Below are 25,000 nucleotides of genomic sequence, written 5' to 3' on the forward strand. Positions count from 1 at the left end.
AGTGTTTTCCGACGACCGTGGATCCCCACCAATCGTTAATCTGTTTCCTATTGACGTGTCCAAAACGCAGGCATATGCATGTATATGCGACGTGCGAATATAGCAATTGTCGATTCCGTCTTTTTCCTTTTGTCGTGCACGACTTTTAGAGCTCTACGCAATCCTTGTTGTTTATCAAATATTAAACAAGGATAAATGAATACTTATAAACGTTGTAAGCGCATCGAACGCAGCCATCTACTCCATGCTAATAATATATCACGAAGGAGCCGCATGAAAAACTTGATCCAATAGGAAAGTATAGATGTCGCTTACTTCAGTCGCTGTTTTTTTTTCGCGGCTTGTGTGATCGAGTGTGTCAGAGCGCATATCAAAGAGGCCGAATACCGAACTACAAAGCGCCGTACCGCACCAATCAGGAATTCAGGACGGCACCAACGCAGGACGTCAATCGACGTTATAAGGAATAATTCCTTCCCAGTATCTTTGCTTTGTCGTCGCACTCCAGCAGACAGCATCGACGTAGTGACATCGTTGCCTTCTACGCATTACGCATTACGAATTACGTATTTGATTCCGAGTCTTTCTACGGCATAAAGTGAGTATCTACAATTTTGTCAAGAGTGAGAGAAGAGCAAATTGCTGTTTCCGAAGCAACAGAGGTCGTGTTCCGATATACAGTGTCAGTAAAGTCTGAAAATCTATAGTTCGCATTATGTATACTATGAATTTTTAGTATTAGTATAGTGTTATATAATATTTAGTACTAAGCAGTATCCGCAGTATACAGTATGCAGTATAATACTAGTATAGTACTTAGTATTAGAGAGTATACATATATCGGAATACGACCAGAGCATCGTTGAAAACTGGAGGAATCGCCAATAGAGAAATGACAATAACAATTTTGCAAATTTTCTCAATGGATTGTTAAATAGCTCAATGTTAGAGTAATTATCTATCGAAAAAAAGATTCGGGGTTCGATTTCTGATTGTATTTCATACGCGTATGTAACCATATTAAGAATTCGTACTAAATATTTTGCCCTAATTGTAAGTGTATACGTTTCGGTTATTTCCGTTGTCACCTTTCCGGTTTTCGCCCGAAGACTCCGGCTCTCCGGCACACGAATATTTCACACTAATTGTAAGTGTACGTTTCGATCACCATCTCCGTTGTCACTTCTCCGGTTTTCACACGAACTGCTGACTACTCCGGCACACGAAAAAAAATCTCCGAGCGAGTGATGACCTTCTTTTTGGGAAAGCACGATGATTTTTCTTCTCCTGCAGAAGAGTCAATTTCAATAACCTTTTTTTTTAAATTGATAACCTTCCGACAGAACACTAATCACTAATATATGCCTGGCACAATACTCCTTAGATGGCAACTGTGATTGTGATATTATATATTAGCGTCAAACGTGGGGTATATATATGTGGGATACTGGGATGATAAATTATTATTTGTGTTATAGTACTTGTATCAAAAATCTAGAATGAAAAATGAATTACAGTTTGCATTTGGTGTATTTACATAATTATATAAAATTTCCATTTAATATAAATATAAAACTTATGAGATTATATATAACTTATTTGTGAATTAGATTTTGGAACGTTTATTCTTGTTTAATTTATTCTAATTTTGCAATCGAGCGAATCATATGTGTGTCACGTTCAGTTAACATTTAAATTTGTAACTAAGAATTATTAACTCTTCTAGTTGAATTATTGTTTTTTCATTTCCATGCAATTATACTCCAAATTTTATGAGTTGCATTGTTGCGTGCACTCATTGGAAGACACAGAAATCTACAATAATAACATAATAAGTTTTAAAAACAAATTCTGTTCATTTTTTGTCTTGCCATTCAAGGTTATAAATCATGTACCAAGGGCACATAAATCATCCCCAGATATAAACCAAATTTGTTGCCTTTCTGCTTTTGTTGGCAACCAATTTTTGATGGCAGAAGGTAACAAATTTATTCATACAGAGTCTATAATGCCTGACAATGTCACCATTATCAGCAAATTGCTAACAGAAATATAACAGAAAGTCTGCTGATATATATTTACCAGCAGATTGGTGGTAAAAGCTGAGCAGAACTTGCATTTCTTATTCGGTTTATGCTGCCAATGCTATACTGTGATGTGTCAAGTGTGAAGTGTGAAGTAGCAGGTTCTGCTCCAAATCTGCAGAGACAGAGTTGGAGCAGAACCTGCTACCAATTTTTGATGGCAGAAAGGCAACAAATTTATTCATACAGAATCTATAATGTCTGATAATATCAGCATTGTCAGCAAATTGCTAACAGAAATATAACAAAGTCTGCTGACATATATTTACAAGCAGAATGATAGTAACCAGAATGATAGTAAACCCAGAATGATAGTAAAAAACCGTGCAGAACTTGCATCTCTTATTCGGTTTATTCTGCCAATGCTGTACTGTGAAGTGTCAAGTGTGAAATGTGGTAGCAGGTTCTGCTCCAAATCTGCAGAGACAGATTTGTATTTATTTAATGCAAAAAAGATCGGAGTAAAATTATATAGATTTTTCTGTATTATTGTCAACATTGATTATAAAACAACAAAAAAACAAATATGAAATCAGGCAATAATTTCGATTGTAAAGAAATTTTCTATGAATATGTAATTAGTATATTTAATACATGTTGAAAAAAAATTTTTACGCACCAAATTCTGCGTATTAGATTCTTACTGGCTGATTTAATATTTGCTGATTATTGTTTTAAATTAAAGAGTTATATATTATACCTTAATTGATTATTATTGATTCAAATTACAGTATTGATTCAAGTTACAGTACAAATAATTATATTTTACAGATGTCTAACAAAATTATCATACTTGTTGTGGAAGGCACAAAATTGTATAAATGTATCAAATGTGGCGAAATGTCTAAAAGAAGGTATAACACGGAGCGTCATTTCCGGCGCTTTCATGAAAATATATATCCGGGAAAGACATGCTGTGGTAAATATTTAATAATTATTTATTGGTATGTCTTTTTCCCTCTCTCTCTTTCAAAGTCGAGTCTTCAAGTTTGTAATCTATTTTACGCAACTCGAGGAGCGTGAATTATCCATCATGACATCTCGTTGCTCCATTTACATATCTTGACGGTTTTGGTAGAAATCTCTCCCGATAGCTTGATTTATTTCAATATAACGTATTTAAAATTGTAACTAAAAACAAGATGTGACTAAAATAACATATAATAAATAATTATTTTGCATGAAATCCTTATATATGTTTTATTAAAGTAATAAGTACTCATGTATATATATATATATATATATATATGTATAAAGTACATATTCAATTATATTTAACTTATACGTATTATTAATGAAGTCAAGTATCTTGGAAACTTAGATCCTGTATTTTTGTTACATATGTATACATATACGTACAGTGTCCCTGAATTAAAAAAAATGGCCATAGCACTGGCTCTAGTACTTGTTTATGCAAACAAGTCGAAAATGCTTAATAAACATATCCGTTTTTTAATGGTTTCAGAATTACATAATATTGGAATTATTTTCCAATATCCAGAAAACATGATTTGAAGTAAATGTTATTTAATGTTCTTTATTCTGTTTAATTCTTTAAAAGATGCTCAAATATTACTCCATCGATTTCGATATACCTTCTAGCATAAATTGTTTCGAGCTTTTTGAAAAATATTTGGTTCGGTTCGCGAACTCGGTATTATTAAATATCAGTTGCCAATTACTCTGAATCTTGAATTTCATTCTGGTAGACTATATTTGTTATTCGAGCTAAAAAAAATCACAAAGAAAAAATTTGTAGTAATACGAAATCATATAAAAAAGTGCAAGTCTTCCGTCAAACGAGAATTGCTACTCTATTTCAGCAAACATCCGACTTACTTGTACTCCCCGTGATGGGTCCAAACTCTATTTATTAGACATTTTGGACTTGTTTTCATGTGCTAAATCCGCTGTATTAATTTTGACAGTGAGACACCCTGAATAGAATACACAACACACACTTCATATTAAGAGATAATTTTCTGTTTTTTATACATATTTTAAATCTTTTTTAAAACATATCCTTATATTGATGTGTAATATGTTTTTATTTTACAAAATTACTTTTTCAGGCACTACATTTTGTACCAAAAGTGACTTCTACGATCACAAAGAAAAAACTCATAACGAAAAGAGGAAGTATACGAAAGGACAAAATCAAAGTATTTCTGAGTCTGATGAAGTCGAACAGGAAGACACTATAATAAAAAGTGATATGGAAATTTCGGAAACGCGAAATAATAATGAACTTGGATTATTACCTATAAAGAAATATTTTCTTCATAAGTGGCAAAAGAATTCCTTTTATAAGATGGAAAATAATCGAGCACCATTAACGAATATGGAAAATGTTAGTAATGAAAGTAGAAGAACAGCGATGAAACGTGCATCGCGAAAAATTTTGCGAAACAATGTTAGATTATCAAATTCCTTCAGTTCAAAAGAAAATGTAAAAATATACAATATTACAGCCCGATCGACGAAAGACATAGATAAAGGGTTGAAGTCTATTATATTTTAAGTTTTACAATTTATATTGAGCGATTCCGTAATATTTATTTTTTTTTTTAATATGAAAGCAAATATAAAGACTGATAGTTTGAACTTTCTGCATAAAGTATGTAAGTTAAGAACAAAACTACGCGTATATGACATTTATTGTGAAGATTTGATATATTGCTACTTCTGTTATCTAAGAGTTATTTTTAAAGAATATTTTTAGTATTTATATATGTTATATATTTGATAGATTGCATTTTGATTTTAAAACATTTTTCATATGTTATATGACATATCTGTTAAAAAACAAGATGATAAAAAATAATAATTATAATCTTTTATATTAAAAAACACACTATATGCATTTTTGTTGATATATCTAACAGAGTGTTACTTATTTTGCTTTATTCGCGCTCAAAGTGTTTTGTCGCTTTTAATTATAATAGCAAAAATTCTTTCGACCTGAGTGTACGATTTGAATTTACAACTTTGTCTACATAAAATATCTACAAAAGTTTTCCTTATCACTGCGAGTGAAAATAATTGCGAAGAAAGATAACCGAAGTAATTGCAATAAATTACAATGAAGTATAATTATTAAAGAAAAAACGGTATTTTAGTTTTGATCAGTGATGATATGCAGCAAAATTAGTGGCTAGGTTTAAATCTATTATATATTTTTTTATGTTTTTTAAAGTTTTTTAATGTAATGTGATTTACTTTTATATTAATTATCTAAGATTATTTAGTACTGAAAAACATTATTTTATTAGACTTATTATTTGTAATCCATCTATTTTATTTCTGTATTACTTATTTTCTTTCTGTATGCATGCATACATACAGAAACAAAATTCAAACTGTTCACATTTTAAACTTTTATGCTTTTTAATTTTTATTTACTAGATGGAATGATTTTTTATGGAATAATCTTCGGAATAATCTTAGATATAATTCCTGAAAAAGATTGCTTTAAAGGAGTTTAACAACTCGAAATATATATTAAGGTATTTGAATTAATAACTTTTATAGTACGTAGTTTACAAATATTTTTATACACGCGACAACATGTACCTATTAATATATGTCTTATACATACATGTTATGTATCAGAGAAAAGATTAAAATCTTGTAAAACCATTAGTTTAAATAATCTTTAACCTTCTTACATAATTTTATAAGTTTTTTTATTAGAAAATGTGAATTACGATCTGTCACGAAAAAATATCATTTGTATACTTTTCATTTTAATTTTAATCAAACAATTTTAATCAAAATATTTAACCAAACACATAATTACTGTGCTAATAGCTTTCCTTATAGGTATATAGGGAACATTTCTTACCTGAAATTAAATATATATTTAATAGAAGATAATTGAGTGCGGAAATATAGTTCGCGTCTTCCAATTACGTATATATATAAAACGAGACGCTAAAAAAATAGGAAAGTAACATACATAAATATTTACATTGCCGAGAACGCTGTACTAAATATGATTGAATTTTTCCTCCTATTGAATTTTTCTACCTCTTTAATTCTAACTAACTAGAATTCCTCATCAAGTTTGCATTTATTTAAAAAATTTAATGCTGTTTATGTGCTAATTTGTTGCTCAAATCATTTAATAGAAAATCGCATTCAAAGTAGAGGGAAAAGGCAGCTTAAATTGTTCGGACTAAATGTTTTTTATTTTGATTTTATATATAAGCATGTACCTACATATTATTTGTTTTATGTTAGAATTTATTTTCTTTGATTAATTTTTTTGCTCCATTGAAGCATATTGTTTTATTTACCCCACTTCAAGAATTTTGTTATTAAAATATTCCGCGGAAATATTAATCAACTGTTAAGAATTAATTAGTAACAATTGCGAAATTGCAGTAATCAAAATATATAAATCGTTAGTAACAATAAAGTCAATCAGTAACTATAATGAAACCGATTAAAAATAATAAGGAGAGCATCTTAAATATCCATAAAAATTTTATTGCGAAAAATATCAGTTCAATCAAGATTCGAACCTGGATCTCCCTACATTCCGTGACGGGCGTCCCAACATTAGCATCAATATTATTAAATTGCTTGTCAATTTAATTCGTTATATTACGACTTCAACTTCAAGTTTACGACTGCATTTTAAGACTGACAAATCGGCGTGCAATTAGTATAAAAATACGTATATAAATTCACGCAAAAATATTATTAGACACCAAGATCCGTGATTGTGATTGAATATATATACTATTGTTAATCATTTAGATTGCTCCTTCACATGTTTTATCATGTTCTTACAACAACTGAAAAATTCTATATTCCGTTAATGTGATTTTTCTACCTCATAAAGGAAAGAAATGCAGAAGGCATATCATTCGATTTCTTCTTGCAAGGGAGTGATTCCCTCCCACGATTGGGCATAAAGGCGCAACGCGCTTATGGATCGTTAGAGGCGAACGTGCTAGCGGATGAAAAGCGTTTTGCAATTTCGCTCGCGATTGTGTACACCAATGCACGTGTATGCATGCGATATGTGCTATCGCTACATGGATTTGTCCGCGTGTACGTTATCTGAGACGCGAACACTTCGAATAACGATGTGCTAGTTCTAGTTCCAAACGATCGAGCAACCGTGTTTCGTTAATGATACGGTTGATTCGCAATATACAAGAATAGATAAAATACAAAATGTTTTACATATGATTTTTATAGTCAGTCACTCCCTCATTGGAGTATAACTGATCTATAGTAAATAAATTATGTATAAACACTATACGAGAATATATAATTTACGTTTGAAAATATTTAATTTAAAATGCAATCCACAACGATTAACAACGAGAGTATCGTGAAAAATACAATATCTTATTTTTCATAATTAATACGCGTGATTACAAAAATTTTATTTTTGTGAGTGTTGTATTGTAGAAATGTTGTTGAGTGCAATGATCTAGGAAATATCGGCAAAACAATCAGAAAATAAATATTATTAAATTATTATATTTTATTTTATTAATGAGTGCAGATGAAAAAAATATGAGAAAATTGTAAAAGCTGAGAGCTGATGTATGAAAAAATTTTTGTATGAGAAAATGTAAATTAGAAGAAAGTTGAATGAAAGAAATAGAAATTGTAAGGAGATAGAAGAGAAAATGGAGGAAGAATTCAGAAATAAGATGGAGAAAAGGGTCTAGTATTATAGTATTAGAGATCTGGAGGCAAACGCATTTTGAGCAGATAGAGGGGAGATCTAAAAACAAGAGAAGGGAGAAGAGAGGATTAGGGGAAAATTTTTGGGAAACTTACGAAAGAAAGAAAAAGTTAGTTACGGTCAGAACTCAAGCTGCGTTCCAAATGTATCTGTGATATGGGGAAAACCCAGAAAATGGTTTCAGGCTTTGAAATGAGTTTTATTTCTTGAATCATACTTTTTTTTCTTTATAAATCCCACCTTCAAATCCTTTATAATAAAATAAACATGAAGCTTCTTGTTTATATTACACAAATAATTACTAAACTGCTGTTCAGCAAATGTATTACAAGTATATATTACTCTACATCATTTGTCAAATCGCGAAAGATTGAAGAGGCAGAAATTTGAAACCTTTCAGTTCTATTCTATCAAGTAAAAAAGTTTTGTCAATTCTTTATAACAGAAAATAAACATGCAAAAAATGTAAAAATTGAAACTAATCTATTTATTAAAATAGTTATCCTCACACGCATAATTTTTTGCCAATGGGAAGCACACGGATTATTTTTGTACAAAATCTAATCTCTGAAAGTGAGAAAGCTTTCCAATACTTTTTCTACAATCTCTCTGTTCGTGAACTATTGATTCCGCAGATAATTCTCTACTTAAAAATAGGTGATAATCCAAAAGACTTATAATATCTCAGGAGCTGAATAAGAAAAATGCATAAAAAGTTCTCATCAAAGAGTACACAATAATGTTGCACGTGTGAGTTGTGAGAAGATTTAAACTTTTCTTCGAATTATTGGCGTCAGATGGTTTTGCAGGAGGTCACGACATATAGCTACCGCTGATCACAGTTTGATGTGGACCAGGATGTTCATGCGAATACCTTGAACTCACAATCAGAAGGGATTATAAATGAATAAATAGCACATAATTTTTTATTTTTTTGTAATGTTAAATGCTTCACCAAATCACACACACACACACACACACATTTTTATATTTGATTCATAGTTTATATTTCATTCTATCTTATATTTTACTTATTGATGAGATTTATGTAATGACTATAAACATGGATTCAGAGTTTAAATTACATGCACATAATGCATAATACAAAATGCAGTTAAAATATTTAAGAGAAAATATTTAAGAGAAATTTTCTTATCGCATAACGATAACATATGTTTGTTGCATATTACTTTCTGTCGAAAATTTAGGACTTTTAAAAATTTATCTTACAAAGATGCATCATTTGTGTATCCTTTGATATTCTTACCTGCTGCCAATAAGAAAGGAATAACAATGAGATCAATAATGCATAAGATGTTCCACTTATTATTTTTTAATTATAGATTTTTTGGCAGATATAAAAAAAATCAATATTTTGGAGAAAATATCGAGACACTAATTCTTTATACGTTATAATTAATTAAATGAAATAAATTATAAATTATAAAATAAGATACAAAAACGAAAAATCTTTAGCGAATTTTTCGCAAATTATATATAAATGAATAACAAAATTATATTCTACAGTTAATTGCACAGATGAAATTTATTTTAATAAAATATTTTACTTAGAAACTTTATTACTGCGAGATCGGAGAAACTTGATTAAAAGATACTAAAAATTAAAAAGACATTATAAATGATGTTTTTTATTAATAAGTATCTTCGCTAATAAACAACCGCTAGAAATCAATAATAATTAAGCATTGACGAATTCATCGCCGGAATCATATTTTAGGTTTACATGGGTAACATGGATAAGGATCGACTTATTTAGGACACGATGGCGGAAACAAAGAAGATCCCAGCGCAGACTGGAACTGAGCAAATAAATGAACTTAATTATTAAGTGACGGATTCATTGTCGGAATCCTTTCAGGTCAAAGATGATTTATGTAGATAAGGATCGATCTATTCAGGACGCAATAGTAAAGACAAAGGAGATCCTAACGCAGACTGGAATTGAGCAAGTAATTAAATTATAAGTAATTGGATTCAATTACTTTTGAAATAATTTTGCTTTACGTATATGTCGCATTTATAATATTAAAATATTACTTGTGATATGGATAAGACAAGGTATTTAAAAAAAGAATATTTTATCTGCATTTTATTTTTTTTATGACATACTTGACATAGCTATTAATATTCGCGATTGATTAAGAATAATCGAAACACTACATTATTTAGGACGGATCGTTACACAGTTCCACATTTTAGTATATCTATCGTGCGCGAAAAAATTTTCTTGATTAATCGACGCGTTTAATATATTACTACATGCCTCGATAGTTGAACGATAAGACATCCGCTCGAAGAGTAGGGAGATCCAGGTTCAAATGATTGAAGTAATATTTCTTGCAGTTATTTTACAGAATTTAAATGATGTTCATTAACATTAAATTGTTAAATTGTTTTGTCAATTTAATTGTGATGTTATGTATTATTCAGTTTAGAACGACATGTTTTAAGATCGATTATTCAGCGTGCAACTTGCTTGAACTGAAAATTGCAACATTTACATATAAAAATATTATTAAGCACCAAGATCCGCTTTAACCGTGTTGGCGTTTTCTCATTTTAGTTCTTATTTGTAATATATTTAGCATCGATCTGATGTCGTATCATCAAATCAATCGCTGTAACGCTATTCCCAGATAACACAGAGAGTTAAAAAAAAACTCAGTCATATGTCATAGATTCTATATATGTCATATGTCATAGTTCTAAATTTATTTTCAGATGCAAAGAAAAAGAATTCTTTTCCTAAAAATTCTAAAAAAGAATTCTTTTTGCACCTGAAAATGAACTCAGAATTTACATACGACTGAATATACGAATGAATTCTTTTATGTGTTATCTGGGTTCCTCGCGTTAACGATTTTACACGCGACAGTGAGCTCGGACGTGCGTTTTCGCGTATGCGTAATGCTTATGCATAGTTCCCAGCGTATAAATCCGAGTCAAATGGCGGTGGTTTGCGGTGCCGGCGGTGGTGTCAACGGTGTCCAAGCGTTCGGCTGCTCGCCGGCGATCTCGGTGTCCTGTCGATGATGATTGTGATGATGATGTGGATGATGATGATGAGGATGGCGGTCGACGACCGTCGTCAGGTATCGTCTCTCGTCATCCGGTTGCACCTCGTTCAGAGCATCTGCGGTTTGTTCAGGGTAGCCCATCTGGATGTGGGGATGCTCCTTAGGTGGACTGTCGTACTCTACGCTGACCGGCGAAGACGTTTCTGTTTGCGGCAGTGCCTGCAAGTGCAACATCTGCGTTTGGGAATGATGCTGCTGCTGATGACGATGCTGATCGGGAGTGGTCGATTGTACCGGCGAGGCGTGATGATACTCGTGAACGTATTCGTCCGCCGGAGGAACGGGCTCGCCACTTTGCGGATGCAAACCCGTATGATGTAACCCGACGTGTGAAACAGAACCGTATGGAGACTGATGATGCAAGTGGAGATTTAAATTCAAATAAGATTGCTGCTGCTGCTGCTGCTGCTGCTGCTGTTGCTGCTGCTGTTGTTCCAGCGTGCTGGAATGTATCCAGGACGAGTCAGTGCATTGTCCGCCGTGCTGCTCTTGAGACGGTAAGTTCGACGGCACGTACAGAGTGCAACCGGTTACGGTGGTGGTGGAGACGGTACCGACCACCGTTCTACCGAGGACCGGGTGCGACGACGTTGGCGACGACGACGGCGACGTCGGCCACTCCTGCGACGCGGCGGGCGGTAAGCACGCGGAGTTGAGATTCTGCAGCGATTCCGGACTCCGCGGCGACCAGGCCGGAGCCGTCACGTAAGCCGTGGAATGCAAAAGCGGCATCGGTGCGTACGCGTCCGCATGCTGTTCTGTGTAGGTATAAAAAAAAATAATTATACTTTTTTTACAAGGTTCAATTTTTTTATATTCCAGAAAGATATATATATATATATATATATATATATATTTCTTACGTTTATATTGACACGTTTTGACAAAAATTTAATTAAGATTCCAATTGTAAAAGAATTTTACCTACCATCTTGAACATATTTGTGCCTCAAGGTGTAAGGCGCTGCTCTGCAGGTGCTTCTATGCCCAGACGTGGTGACGGGGCACGAATTAGAAAAGTGATTGCTAACACAAGCCGATACTTGATTTTGCGCGGCGGCTATCGCCGATGCAGTATTGTATTCGTATCCCATTGTAGGTTGCGGTAAAAACAATGCGCTTGCATCTGTAAAATGTTATTTGTATTATTAGGAAATATTTGACGGAGTCCCGGTTTTGATTGCCAATTTCCCAATAGTCTTTCCATTCGTATATTTGCATTATTTATCGCGCCAACTCACATTGCGGATAAGTCTGCGAATCGGCGGGCCTCTCTTTGGCATCGAGGAACGCCTTTGCGAATGGGTTATATTTGATCTTCAGGCTCGTTACTTCCTCGTTCTGATACGCTGTCACCGCGATGAATTGCGTTTCGGGAAAACGATATGTGAGAACCTACATTAACGGTAGAATTTAATTGTGGCGATAAAATAAAATAATTGAGAGAACTATTGTATTAAAAATATAATGATACAGATAATTCAAAAACGTACAATGAAAAAACGTACAAAAAAAATAAGAAAGAAAGAAGAAAGCCTACCGTTCTCTGTTCTTCGGCACCCACTCGGACTAAATGAACACGTGGCTCGTACTTGTGTAACGAGTTCAGCATAATCTGCCCATTACCGTTCGACTTATTCGTTAATTTGACCTTAGCGAATGATACCGCCTCCTTCATCCAATGGGCTCCGAAATTCGGACTCTCCGGATGTATGTAAATCGGATTAGGCGGGGCCACTTCCGCTTTTCCACCTGGTACCCATTCACCGTTGACATATTTCCACCTTGATTTGATCAGATAGAACAAATTTTATATCTCGATTAAAACAGATAAATTCAGATAATTTATGTAAACATATAATGAAAAAAATCAAGATATCTATTAGATGCCCTTCTCTTTCTTCTTTAATAAAAGATCTTTCTTTCCTTAATAAAAGACTTGGGTTACTTGTATTCTTGCGGAAAAAGAGTCGAGACTTGACAACAACAAAAAGTCTTATAAGTTGATTCGGCAAAGAGAATTTACGTTATTGGTAGGATCAACAGGAATTGTTTTTCGCATTCTTTTTCGATCATCTTCCGAGATTGTTTTGCGAAAGCTATTATGACGCTCGCGAATGCCTCACGGTTCGTTCAACACCGATGACGAATCGCCGGCGAGTTAAAAATAACGTACTAACAAGTTTAGAATCGACTTTAGCGACGTTACGTGATGCTTGAACGAAAGGGGTACGGTAATTACGACCTGTTAGTGTCCTTCGCGCCCCCCGTTCCTTCTGCTCGCGAGATAAATCAATGCAAATCGGTAACGCGCTCATCCGCGTACTACCTACGCAATATTTCGATGCTGCGCGCTTTCTACTCTGCTCAGTATAACTTTGCAATTTGCACTATTTCCGCTAATTAATTAAAAGATCGTTTAACCCCCTCAACCGGGGTAAGTGTCGAATAAATGCCGGGCAGGATAAATGCCGGGCCAGTCAAGATTTAAACTATAGAACTGATAAATATTTAAATAATATGAAATGATTATTTACATCTATTTTCAACGCTCATGTAATATTTGAAACATATATTCTTTACGTATGCATTGTACAAAATTAGAATAAATATCGTATTTCGTAAGTAAATTTTCTTCTACTTTAGTTATTCTATTATTTCAGCACTATTTTTTTTTAATGAAAACACTTGAAAAATGTGGTTGAAATAAAAATACAGTGTGTAAAAGTCTGCTCTGGGACAAAAGATAGAGTTTGTGGATGAAAAATTGACCCAGTGTACATTGGGCGTACGACTATTTTGCCATCCACCGTGCCACCCTTTGTGCCATTTACCGTACTACTTCTTGTTGTCCAAAAGTTAAAGTATCAGTTTAAATGAAACTATAATTTAAAATGAAATTTTTATAATCTCTTGAAATCTTGATGTATTTCCTAAAAACTCTTGATGCTTGATACATAATAAAAAAAAGAGAAATGAAAGAAATTAAACAATTTTTTGCTGAAGCACACGGAAAGTAGTCATTGAGATACTTTTGAGAGTTAAGGATACGTTTACCGAATATATGTAAAACTGCATATTACCTGTGAGGATCGACTTGCATGAATTCCAGTAGCAGAGTATACATAGCCGCCGGTTCCAAACCACGTGCAACGATCTTCACTACGGGAAACATCCTCCTGCGGACGAAAGTGACATGTCAGGAACGTGCAAGACGCCCCGATCGTAAAGCTCCGGGATCGCGCGAGATGCGCGCGAGAGATCGATGTCGACGGTGGGATCCAAAGGCGTGGATCAAAAGACACAACCGCCGCGGACTTGGACACAGTGTGTCTCCTCGGCGCGACTATACATTTATGAGGCGCGTATTAATAAAAACGATTACGGTTTGTCGACTGCGGATGTGCAGGTAAAGTGCTTGCTCGCAGGCATCAGCTCGACAGGAGAACGTTTTACAAGAGGATTGTAAGCATCGTAAAGTTTTATTGCCGACGGCTGAATCTTTCCACAATAATCCCGGGGAACTCCGTCTTTCCACAGATCGAGTCTTTATCATTCATTTTTGGAATCCTAAGTTTACACTTTATCTAATCGATATTGTCTATTTCTTTACAAATATTTTTTAATAAATACGTGAGTATCTAGATATGATATTTTTCTCGTTTCTATAACCGTTGGATTTTTCCTGTCGAATGTTCTCATCTCAATTATTACGATCAAGTTTTCGGTCAGACGAATCGTCTTAAAAGAAAAGAAGAAAGAAATAATGAAAAGTTAAAATTTATTATTTATTTTTATGCGTTGCGGCTTTGATATTTCATATACTGTACAAACTTTGCTAGTAACATATTGATTTGTTATCAAAAAATGTATGAGAGATTTCATCGGAGAACAACAGTTATGTTGTAATGTGAAAAATATTAAGTAAAATAATTACTATTCTTTTAAAATTAAAATAAAATGATGAAAAGTTTGCTAGATTGAAATAGCTAGTTTCTCATTTTAGCTCACGATAATATTTTCTTGTTATAAGAATGAGAAAGGTATTAAAAGGTATTTAAAATCTTAACTAGTAAATTTCCGGTTTTTCTTTTAGATTCTAGCTAATGATATTTTTGTTCCCGGTAAACAAATACTTCTATCGGATATCGGACGTCTATCGTCACTAGAAAATTTACGCTATTTCATTTTTATGAGTTTCGGAGCGCACAAAAAATCGTGACATCGTTCTCTCGCGGCATTTTCCGATCGTACAGTGCACGAATAGTAACGATAGAGAATTAATACTTCCTTCAAGATAAAATTTGTTATTAATCTTTCAATTAATCTGTTCGCCATGTACCTTCCATTTTTCGTGACGATCATCTCGTTCGTGATGCACTGGAATCTGGTCCAGAGCTCCCGGTCTTCCAGCGACAAAGACAACGGCAATCCTTGACTCCCCGAGATCGCGGCAGGAGGCCCGAGACTCTGCCTCGCGATCGAACCCCGCTCTTCGCGATCCTCCCGATCCTCCACAGGACTCGTCCGACTCTGCCTTCCGCCGCGATCTCGCTCGCGATCTCGCTCCTGCTCGCGTTCCCGTTCGCGCTCCCGATCACGTTCATGACATGAAGAGCGTGTTGGAGAACCCGGCGTTCGCGGCGCGCCCGCCGGTTGCATCTTCAGCGTTCTCCAAAACGTCACGTATATCTCGATTCTTTTACCCCTTCCGATATGTTCTCGAATTGGAAATTCAACCAGATTCCGACTTCTTATCGAGGATAACGATGTAAACTGTTGCATATACAAGAAAACAAAAACAGAAATCACATGCGACGCGTTATATTTTCCAGACAAACTCACAACAGGGGAGGGGGATGAAAGCTTAGATTGCTTTCGCCGTTGATCGATTTGCGGATTCCAAATTCAGTCCCGCGAGAAAAACGGATGCGATTTCGCAGAGGGCAGCGGAGGGGGACGGAAAAGCGTCGTTCGTCGTGGCACCAGACGTCTCCGTCGGCGGTGGAGGATAGGCCGCGTCGCGAGAAGTCGCGCCGCGTGGCCGTAGGCTCGTAACACTTGGGCGCGATATTTCACACTAGCCGGCGAAGACTTGCCGAAGACTGACCGGCGGTATATCTGCCTCTCTGTTCTCGCTTCACGTTCTTCTCTTTCTCCGTTTTCCTCGGTGGGTACGCGGCCGTCGAGAGAGGCACCGAGCTCCGAGCCGCGTTCGCGCTTGCCGGGTGCTAATTACTCGCTAAATTAGGAACTCACGGGTGCAGCATGGCGGTACCACTGCGGTGTCCATTGGCTGAGGTCGTTTTGACCGGTCGTCCCGTCGTCGGGACGCTGGGTGCCGCCTTCGGTGTCTTGCCTCCACCAATGGACGAGTGAGTCGTCTTTACAAATCCACCACGGTTGGTGGGTTCGATACCAAACACGTCGTTCGTCAGTCCGCCCACATCGTCGGTCACCGGGTTCTCGATTAGTCCTTGCGGATAACGTACGCGGATCCGCACGTGGTGAACCGAATCGTCGCCGTAATCGTCCCTTTGATTAATATCGATTGGTCGCGAATTCGTCTTGATCGATTAAAAGTATACAACGTCGCGCGGCCGATGGGGAAAAAACCGTCTTATCAAGGTCTTCGCAAAGAAGTGCTTCTCTTCGTGAAGTGTCGCGCGGTCGCGATACCGGGTCGTCAAGTCGCGACAAAACGACATGTCACCTCTACAAGTTAATATTTGCGTCTGTTGCGCTCAGGAAAGTATGCGACGCGTATTTGTTCCTCGTGAAAGAGAAGTGTTGCTCTCGTTGACGAGGCATAACGGGCCTCGGCATATCTACTAAAAAAAAAACTTCAGAAATCAAATTTCTTTATTTCTCTCTCTCTCTCTCTCTCTCTCTCTTTTTAACTAAAGATCGTGGTGTCTATTTTATACAATTACTCGGGAGCGCACGAATTGTCCGTGACAATCTTGCTGCTCCATGCATTTGTGTACATTTTCATGGTGACTGTCTTGGCAGGAATAGTTCCGGTGATCTGCATTTGGCTTGCGAGAGATGGTGATGAAAAACAATCTGATGTGTTCTGGGTGGATTTAAACCTGGATCTTTGGCACAGAGAGCTCTCGTGCCATAATTATCACACATATTTCTCTATCAATGATCTCTAATTACTAATTGAGTAAATTTCTTTTTTCTATTTAAATTTATATTTAATACGATATAACATTAAATCTCTACAGCAAACAGTGGAGTAGAATTAAGGTCAATTATTAATTAACTTTTTTTTTATCATATAGTTACTATCGACAAACAATTTGTTTAAAAATGAAAAGTGATTGTATACTCCGCGTTATAATAACTTGTTTTTAAAATTTACATACACACAAAATATCGAAAATTTTGCAAAAATCTCAATAATTTACTTAAAGTCTCGCGAAATGTATCGTTTCTCAATCTTAGAAAGGAGGCCCGCCCGTGAAACTGAGGTCTTGCAGTAATTTCAATATTTGTCGATTATGAAAATGGAGTTTCTCGTCTATCATAAACGAAACGATCGGGAAGATATGTTGGTTGTCTGGAGTCAAATGACAAAAATCAACAGAACGCCGTTCGACCGGTCGCACGACGCATCGCGAGTAGATATTTGAGCAGGACCGTTCTCTTGTTTGCCATTGCGCACGGTTTCGGAGTTCGGACAGCAATCGCCGGACGCGAAGACGGCCGTAACCCTATCGGTTATTTGTGCTAGCAATTTCGTGCCGAGAGTACGTACTCGCGATCGTCCTAGTGCCGCGCGACATCGGAGGCTGGGAGGCCGGAGCCATCTTTATCGAAGGCGGTCCGAGGTTGTCGAAGGTAATTACAATTTTCAGCCTGACTGCATCAGTGATTATTTGCCAGAAATGCCGTCGGTCCTCGAGCCGTAAACTGCGCGGTGACGCCAACCGCGCAAAATCTTTCCAAAAGTACGGAGTCGAAAACGAAAGTATCGTATTTAGATTTCGAAGAACTACCCATCTGACAGTCGTAAAAAAATAACGTAAACGTAAACAATTTTTTAGGCCATAACTTTCAACATATTGAATATGAGCTATATATTAGAGAGCTGTATATAGCTATACATAAAAAAAAAGATGGTAGTTCTTTCGAATTTGAAGTTGATAACTTTGTAATGGCAGATGCGAGTTCCAATGGTATAAAAAAAATCGTGACTTTTGCTAAAACATTTAAAACTGTTACTATATCTTACTATATCTCTACTACTTTCCACAACAAAGATGTTTTCTTTTTACCTGTTGATCATCAATGTAACACACCCTGCGAAGTTATGATACTCATCTTGTCTCGGTTTTTTCCGGGCGTACAACTCGAAGAGGAAAATTGAGAGATTTCGAAGGTGGATTTATGTCCGTTCTGTCCGCTGCACGGTGGCGTATCATAAAAATTTTTACCTCGAACGACTCCTACGCAGCCTGCATAACACTAGAGAGGCGTTTATAGGGGTATTCTTGATTATATTGCTGCCTGCCGCTAGGTAGTCCTTAGACACGAATCAGAAGGTCGTCGGCATTCGTTTATACCGTTTGAGGTATACCGCCGTAGTTACGAGCGCTTTGATAAATCGCACCAAACTCGGCTTTTTCAGCCTTTGTCTATTTACAAACTATATCATTCGCCGAACATTTTTAGCGAAAGTTGTGTACTCCAAACGCAGCGGCGTTTGGTGGATGTCATCATATTTCAAAAAGATCTTTCAATTTATGACGTTTTTTCAAGCGTTTTGTCAATCAAAACTGTTAGTTGAGAATAAATTTACGATAGAATTATGTACGCGGAGTAACATATTACGTTGCAACATTCAAAATTATTTATTATGTGATATTGCGAACTGATTTTTGGATGGTATAATAAGAAAAGAAAAGAGAAAAAGCAAAATCTAAGAATGAGAAATATATTCTAGAAATTATATTTGCGTAAATTATCGCGACAACTTAATTACTTAACAAATAAAATGTTTGAATATTTAAACAAATTTCTGCTTAATTATTAACGGCGATACCAACTGCAGATTTTCCTTAATTTTTTTTCTCAGATTCGTGCGTGCTCGAATCAACAAATGAATTCTTATTCCGATTAATCTTCAGATTGACAGTCTCGCGCTCTCGTCGAATGTCGTGATCTCTCGTCTCATCTGCGCTGATGACGGTATAATTTCGTTGTGCACGATCACTAATGATTCTTTCGCTGCAGCTCATACCTCGACTACCGAATAACATCGGGAACTCCATAGGATGCGGGATCGTTGCTCGATCCTGCCACTTTCTCTGATCGAAATAATCCACTAAAGCTGCGCAAGTCTGCGTAATTTCATCGTAAATTTAATTAAAAATAAATCTCAAATTTCAGAATTAAAAAAATGACTAATTGTAAATATTGTAATTTCGCGAGACATAATGTGGAAATTCAATGTTATCTGAAAGTAAAATTAAAATCAATTCAATGTCATTCTTACCACAAAGCCATCAGGAATTCTTGTTATCGCGTGTCCAGTTTGCGTAAACCAACAACACTCGTTAGGCAAAATGCGCGATACCAATCGTCCATCTTCTGTGAACCCATGAATAGCATTGGCTCCTAGGATATCATGGGATTTCGGTGAGAAGGGAAATAGCAAGGGAGTTGTCAGGTAGGCTTCCGGGATCAGCTGGGAAAAAAAAATAACACACATTTTATTTTTTTTCTTTTCATACTGTCGCATAGACATCCGTTTCTTTTATTCTTGTCATACTGCTCGCGATCGTCCCAATCGAATGAGAGTAAAGTTATACATTTTTTCCAATGTTGATCTTTATGTCCATCTCATATCACAGGACAATTATTATCGCAAATGCCAATTTATCTATTCAACATATTTGTTTATTTTAAAAGGACATTGTGTCTTTAATACCTACTCTCGGCATCAGAAACTTGACATTTGTGGTACTTATTTTGCATAAAACATTGTAGGTCTGTTGTAGGTCGGTTTGTTCTATCACCTTTAGCTACCGTTGCTTATGATATTGTATCACACAGCGTACATTTACGTTCTTCTGATTAATTAAACAATTTCCTCATTTAAAGTTTATCTGTATCATCCAACATGCACAATACATCAACGTCAAGGAAGTTTATTTACGACGTCGCATACTATCGATATCTAGAATTATCTCCAATTTTCGTCGTCCTACGAAGATAATGTCATTTTTTTTTTCAGTTATGATATTCACGCACACTTCGACTTGACAGCTGTCTAAATATGTTTTGTAAGGCGTGAGATTATGCTCATTCCGTTGCAAGAAGTGGAATATATTTTTTTTTCAATTATATATATATATATATATTAATATATACTTTCATTCACGTAGTCGCACTATATTCTGTCGAATATATTCCACGTTTCGGAGCGGAAGTATGGCGTTTTGCTTTCACTCGCGAGCGATCGCGCGAACAGAATGAGGAAAATTGTTTTTACGCGACCATACGTAGGACGTAAGCGCGACGGTGAACGCGACATAAAAGTTTTTCGTTTAATTTTTGGTCCCATCATAGGTACGGGGTATCCGGCACGAATTTATCCCGAATTAACTGGTCGATATAAGACTAGATGCAAGTTATAGATACTAGCGCGTATTAAGAATCTACCGGCAAACACACTTCATTAGATTAGACAGTGGAAAAAAGGCGGGGAACAGACTTGTGCGCAAAATTAACATATTCAAAAAATTGATGGCATTTAAATGTAATGAAACATACAAAAACATTGACTTAATTGATCAATTAAGTCAATTGGCCACAATTATTGTATTTTTAGTTAATTAACTGATTAACTAAATAATTAGTATGTGCAGAGAAGGAAAAAAATTTGTCTAATCATGTTAAGTGCTAATTATTTTTAGAGAGATCGAAAAAAGAAAAAAAACTGGAAAGAAATGTTCAAACGCAGATTCTTAACACGAACCACCGTGCATGCCCCCTTCGTAATTATTTTCCAGAAGCGGAAGAGCGTTTACCTGTCGGCTTCTCGGTTTCCTACGCTCGCAGGCGTACTTCACTTTTATTTGATCGTTTCTCCGCGCGGCAATACGTTCCGTGACCTAAGGAATCTACTAAATAATTTACTCTCTTCGTCGCGCGTTTTCGTTCCTTATTACACACGAGTATAATATATATATATATTTATTTATATTTATATGTATAATCTCGTCGACGTGTATATAACACCGACGGCGTCTAACAACAATGATGGAAGGTGCCGATCGAGTACGGATCGTCTCGGCATGATTTCTTTTGATTATATCTTCCTTTTGGCATACGAGACGCGGTGTGTCGTGCTGCTTTGATTTTCGATAAGGCGAGAGAACTCGACGAGAAAGAACTCCCTGACGCATCCCCGATCCTCTGGAAGGCACAATCTCGACGAACGTTCGCAGTTTGTCGGGACGTTTCGTACGCCAACATCGATCCCCGACAGCTTTCGCCAATCGATGCACTTGCATTCGCTACGCATGACACGCGTGTCCCGCTTTTACTTTCCAAGCGGCGCTGTAGGTTCCGACAAAGGTTTCATCATGGAGACACATCCAAGGGTTGAAACCGACTGCGATTTCGAGCTCTATTTCTGACGCTAGAGGTATCGAAGGTTTGGTGTTTTATCGTCTCGCGAATTTCAATGTCACGAATAAACATAGAAATTACTTCGGTGGTTAAAAATTCAGATACATCGAAATTACAGCGGTATCCAATTTCTGGATAAGTCTCCTATTGGCATATGCAACACAAAGTACGGACAGTTCTTTTATTACCAAAATTCGCTACACATCGAAACTACCAACATTACCACTTGTAACTTGTTTGTTGTAACGTGCTTCTATCGGAAATTCGATATAGCGCCACTCTCAAACTTTATCGCAAACTGTCACGCGCCGGAAAGCTACGGGAACCGCTTTAGCCTAAAAAAAGACGAGGACAACGTCCTACTGAAATTGATCTGCAGCGGTATTCTGTACCAATGATACTTGCATAGTACCATGATTACTCAAAGAATCGCCGTTTGTAATCGCGAAGTAAGAAATTTGACGTGGCTCTTCCTATTTTCCAATTAATCTAAAAATATAAAATTCTGTAAATTCTTGCTCCCCAAAACATTGTCTCTTGATATTTCTCGATAGCAACAAATATCGTAAAGACAAATGTGGTAAAGACAGTACGCGATACCGCAGCCGATCTCGTTTAAATTTCGCTACCTATAGCACCTACGTGTGGACTGTGCCAGCGCGGCGCCGCCGCCGGTTGCCCGCAGTACGCGCTGCCGATCGACGATGACGCGCCGACGGCGTCGTCGCCGATGGCGAATGCGGCCTGGCTGTCCTCGGTGTCGAAAATCCTGCAGGCGCCGGTCGTGGTGGCCGCAATAGTCGCCGCCGCGGCCGCCGCTGCGGCAGCGGTCGTGGCTGTAGCTGCGGTCGCGGCCGTCGCGGCCGCCGTGGCCGCGGTCGCTGTCGCGGCGCCGGCGGCGTTCTCCATCGTTTCCGACATGGAATGTTCCCTACTTACATCACCGTCATCGCCGCCATCGGTGCCGTCGCCGTCGTCCGCTGTAGCACCGCTGCCGCTGCCACTGCTCTCGCCCACCATATTCACGAAGAACTCGGACCTGGAGAACCTGCCGATCTCCGTGGAGCCAAAGGCCTGATGGAAACCTGGAAGCGGCTGCTTCGAGACGGGTTTCTTCTTCAACTCGAATCGCTCGCTCGAGTGCCGGGACTCGCGCTCCTTCTCGCGAGAAACCGTGCCTTCCTGCGGCTAAAATCGACGCGTCTTTAAGATATGGGATACGAAGTGTAACAATCTGATGAATGAAACGAGTATTCGTGTGTGTGTTAATTCGAACGAGAGATGCGTTTCGCGCGATATATTTTACCGTGGAGGTTGGCACGAGTTCGTCCAGAGACATTCTAGCATTGTTTGGCTCCCATCTGGTCCCGCCGTCTTCCTCACGTCGATTTATCGTCGTCGAGTCTGTGACGGGATCCACCGTTGATCCCAGCAACCTTGGCATCTGCACAAATAATTCCTTATTGATTCTCACGACAAATGTCAAATTAACGTAACGCCTTTATGATTTCCCGCTATTCTTCATTATTACAATTTATGGTCTACATTCGCCACGCGAGACTTCTGAATTGGGCAATGATGCGACAGTATTATTATATTATGTATTAAATACCTGATGCTCCGACGGCGGATAAGCCGCGCGAATGCTGTCAACGTTCAATTTGCTCGGCGCATAATTCATCGGCGATGCGTCCTCCAAGAATGCGCAATGTCTGGTTGGTGTGCGATCCCGTAAAAAAACTGCATGTCGCGGGCCCCGAATCATCGCGTTGCGGGCCACACTTGAAACGTCTGCACACGTTAGAATACCAATTTATGAATTATAAAATGTCTTATTTAACAGTAATTCTTCTTTCTTTTTTTCTCACGCGACACACAGATTATTCTGCGTCGATTTAAATCTGTATATATAAAAATACGATTATTTGTGTTAAATAATGAAATTACAGTTTGAAAGCCGCGATAAAACTTCTACAAAAGAATAAAAATACTTTATATACGTGGAACTTACGTGGTACAATACTGTGACAGAATTGGCCCCACGGATTATGTCCATGCGCGTTTGTATTCTGGACATTTGGATGAAGAACGCCACCCATTTGCGGTGATGGATGAGGCGTTCTCGGAAGTGGATGAGGACTCGCGCTGCTCTACAATCAGAGATATCAAGTGATTTTTACAGACATTTAATATAATTCAATGAGAGAAAAAAATGCCCATTCACGTTTTCTCTACGTAAATCACAAAAGCGTATTTTATGTGTTCAACAGAATTTAAAAAAATCAGCTTTGTCTGAAGAGATCAATAGAATTTGCCAATTTTACATGAAACGAGATGCACGAATTGAAATTGACGTTTTTTTTTTTAATCGCGCTGTCTCGTTTTGCGTTAGCTATGCGCTCTGTAAATTACTTGATAAGGGTGCCATTTCTGGCCGTCGACAAAGTCGGCGTATTCCGCGGGTTCTTGTCTGCGGATTTCTCTCTCCGCGGCTGCGATATCCGGTGAGTAGCCGTTGGAGGAAAACGCCGCCGCGGCGCATTCCGCCGCCTGATGGTTCCTTTGGTCCTTGATAGACTTTTCGAGGTCGCGTTGCTGCTGCTGCTGCTGCTGCTGTTGCTGGTGCTGATGCATCACGCCCATCGCTTGTAGCCTCTCGATCGGGTCGCCGCACACATTCCCATACCAATTGCCGATTCGCGGCGAGTGCGCGGATTTCAGGCGATGCGCGGCCTGGAACCAGGGCTCGGCCGCTTGATGAGGGCTCACGTTTGGACCCATGGGCATCGACGTGCAATCGAAACGGTGATGCTGATTCAGGAAGCCGCCGGCCATCGACGCGGAAACGACGGAATTGGCGCCGCCAATCGCGGCCGTGCGCGCGTTTGCATTCGCGATCGCGCTTTGCAAGATCGACCGCCGTGACAGCTCACGAGTCTGCTCGCGCATCGCCTTCCGTAGCCTCGCCTCCTTCGGATTATACACATAATCTGCGGAAACGTACACGCGATCGTTATTAATACAGAAATGCAACACGTATGCAACACCGTAATCATACTGCCTTTGAATATCTGTGGCACATATATGAATACAGAATGGAAACAAATAATACAACAAGCTTTCAAAAATGATCAAGCATGTTAAGAATTCATTTGAATTATACGTTAATGTAAAATCATGTAATTTTAAAATTATAACTAAAATGGTACTTTGAATGAGTTTAACATAAAAATCTCATCACAATTTTATTGTACAACTACCTTGAATTATCCAATTGCATCTAATATACACTAAACAGATCATTATCAGATTTTTTAACTTTCTGAAAGTTTCGTAAAAGTTTTGTTTGTGCGATTGAAAATTTTTTATATTTGTTTCTAGCATTTAATTTTTCCAATATTTAATAAATGATGAGTTAACTTTGAAATCAAACATACTTATCGAACAATATCTTTTCTTCA

General features: G+C 37.2%; 3 protein-coding genes across 4 annotated transcripts in view; 1 reads left to right on the forward strand and 2 right to left on the reverse strand.

Annotated features, from left to right (window-relative positions):
- Nucleotides 1-101: 101 nt before the first annotated feature.
- On the forward strand, nt 102-5,733 carry LOC105457804. Of its 2 annotated transcripts, XM_011702685.1 has the most exons (4): nt 102-598; nt 2,856-3,003; nt 4,157-4,434; nt 5,490-5,733. In XM_011702685.1, exons 2-4 carry the CDS (start codon nt 2,856-2,858, stop codon nt 5,496-5,498), a joined length of 435 nt encoding a protein of 144 aa, XP_011700987.1. In that variant the 5' UTR covers nt 102-598; the 3' UTR covers nt 5,499-5,733. The 2 variants fall into 2 exon arrangements, with proteins under 2 accessions (XP_011700987.1, XP_011700986.1); XM_011702684.1 differs by lacking the exon at nt 5,490-5,733 and having other exon boundaries at nt 103-598; nt 4,157-4,849.
- Nucleotides 5,734-9,985: 4,252 nt separating this feature from the next.
- LOC105457805 (T-related protein) lies at nt 9,986-15,554 on the reverse strand. Its single transcript, XM_011702686.1, has 6 exons — nt 15,235-15,554; nt 13,976-14,071; nt 12,433-12,676; nt 12,134-12,287; nt 11,821-12,018; nt 9,986-11,650 (listed from the first exon to the last, which is right to left on the reverse strand). Exons 1-6 carry the CDS (start codon nt 15,552-15,554, stop codon nt 10,758-10,760), a joined length of 1,905 nt encoding a protein of 634 aa, XP_011700988.1. The 3' UTR covers nt 9,986-10,757.
- A 3,267-nt stretch (nt 15,555-18,821) lies between these two features.
- Nucleotides 18,822-25,000, reverse strand: part of LOC105457809 — a 13,885-nt gene continuing 7,706 nt past the window's right edge. The window contains exons 4-10 of the mRNA XM_011702690.1: nt 23,952-24,529; nt 23,551-23,689; nt 23,152-23,330; nt 22,846-22,983; nt 22,479-22,721; nt 19,399-19,590; nt 18,822-19,243 (exon numbers count right to left, since the gene is read on the reverse strand). Coding sequence (XP_011700992.1) covers nt 18,962-19,243; nt 19,399-19,590; nt 22,479-22,721; nt 22,846-22,983; nt 23,152-23,330; nt 23,551-23,689; nt 23,952-24,529 — 1,751 coding nt within the window. The 3' untranslated portion in view covers nt 18,822-18,961. The remainder of the gene's footprint in view (nt 19,244-19,398; nt 19,591-22,478; nt 22,722-22,845; nt 22,984-23,151; nt 23,331-23,550; nt 23,690-23,951; nt 24,530-25,000) is intronic.

Source organism: Wasmannia auropunctata, unplaced genomic scaffold (assembly GCF_000956235.1).
Source record: "Wasmannia auropunctata unplaced genomic scaffold, wasmannia.A_1.0 LD335047.1, whole genome shotgun sequence".
Taxonomy (NCBI): Eukaryota; Metazoa; Arthropoda; class Insecta; order Hymenoptera; family Formicidae; genus Wasmannia; species Wasmannia auropunctata.

Coding starts and splice junctions, on each gene's coding strand:
- LOC105457804 (XM_011702684.1), top strand. CDS start 2,856: ATGTCTAACAAAATTATCATACTTGTTGTGGAAGGCACAAAATTGTAT. Junction 3,004..4,156: donor TCCGGGAAAGACATGCTGTG/GTAAATATTTAA, acceptor TTACTTTTTCAG/GCACTACATTTTGTACCAAA.
- LOC105457805 (XM_011702686.1), bottom strand. CDS start 15,554: ATGCAACCGGCGGGCGCGCCGCGAACGCCGGGTTCTCCAACACGCTCT. Junction 12,677..13,975: donor ATGCAAGTCGATCCTCACAG/GTAATATGCAGT, acceptor GATCAAATCAAG/GTGGAAATATGTCAACGGTG. Junction 11,651..11,820: donor GCACAAATATGTTCAAGATG/GTAGGTAAAATT, acceptor ATACCTACACAG/AACAGCATGCGGACGCGTAC.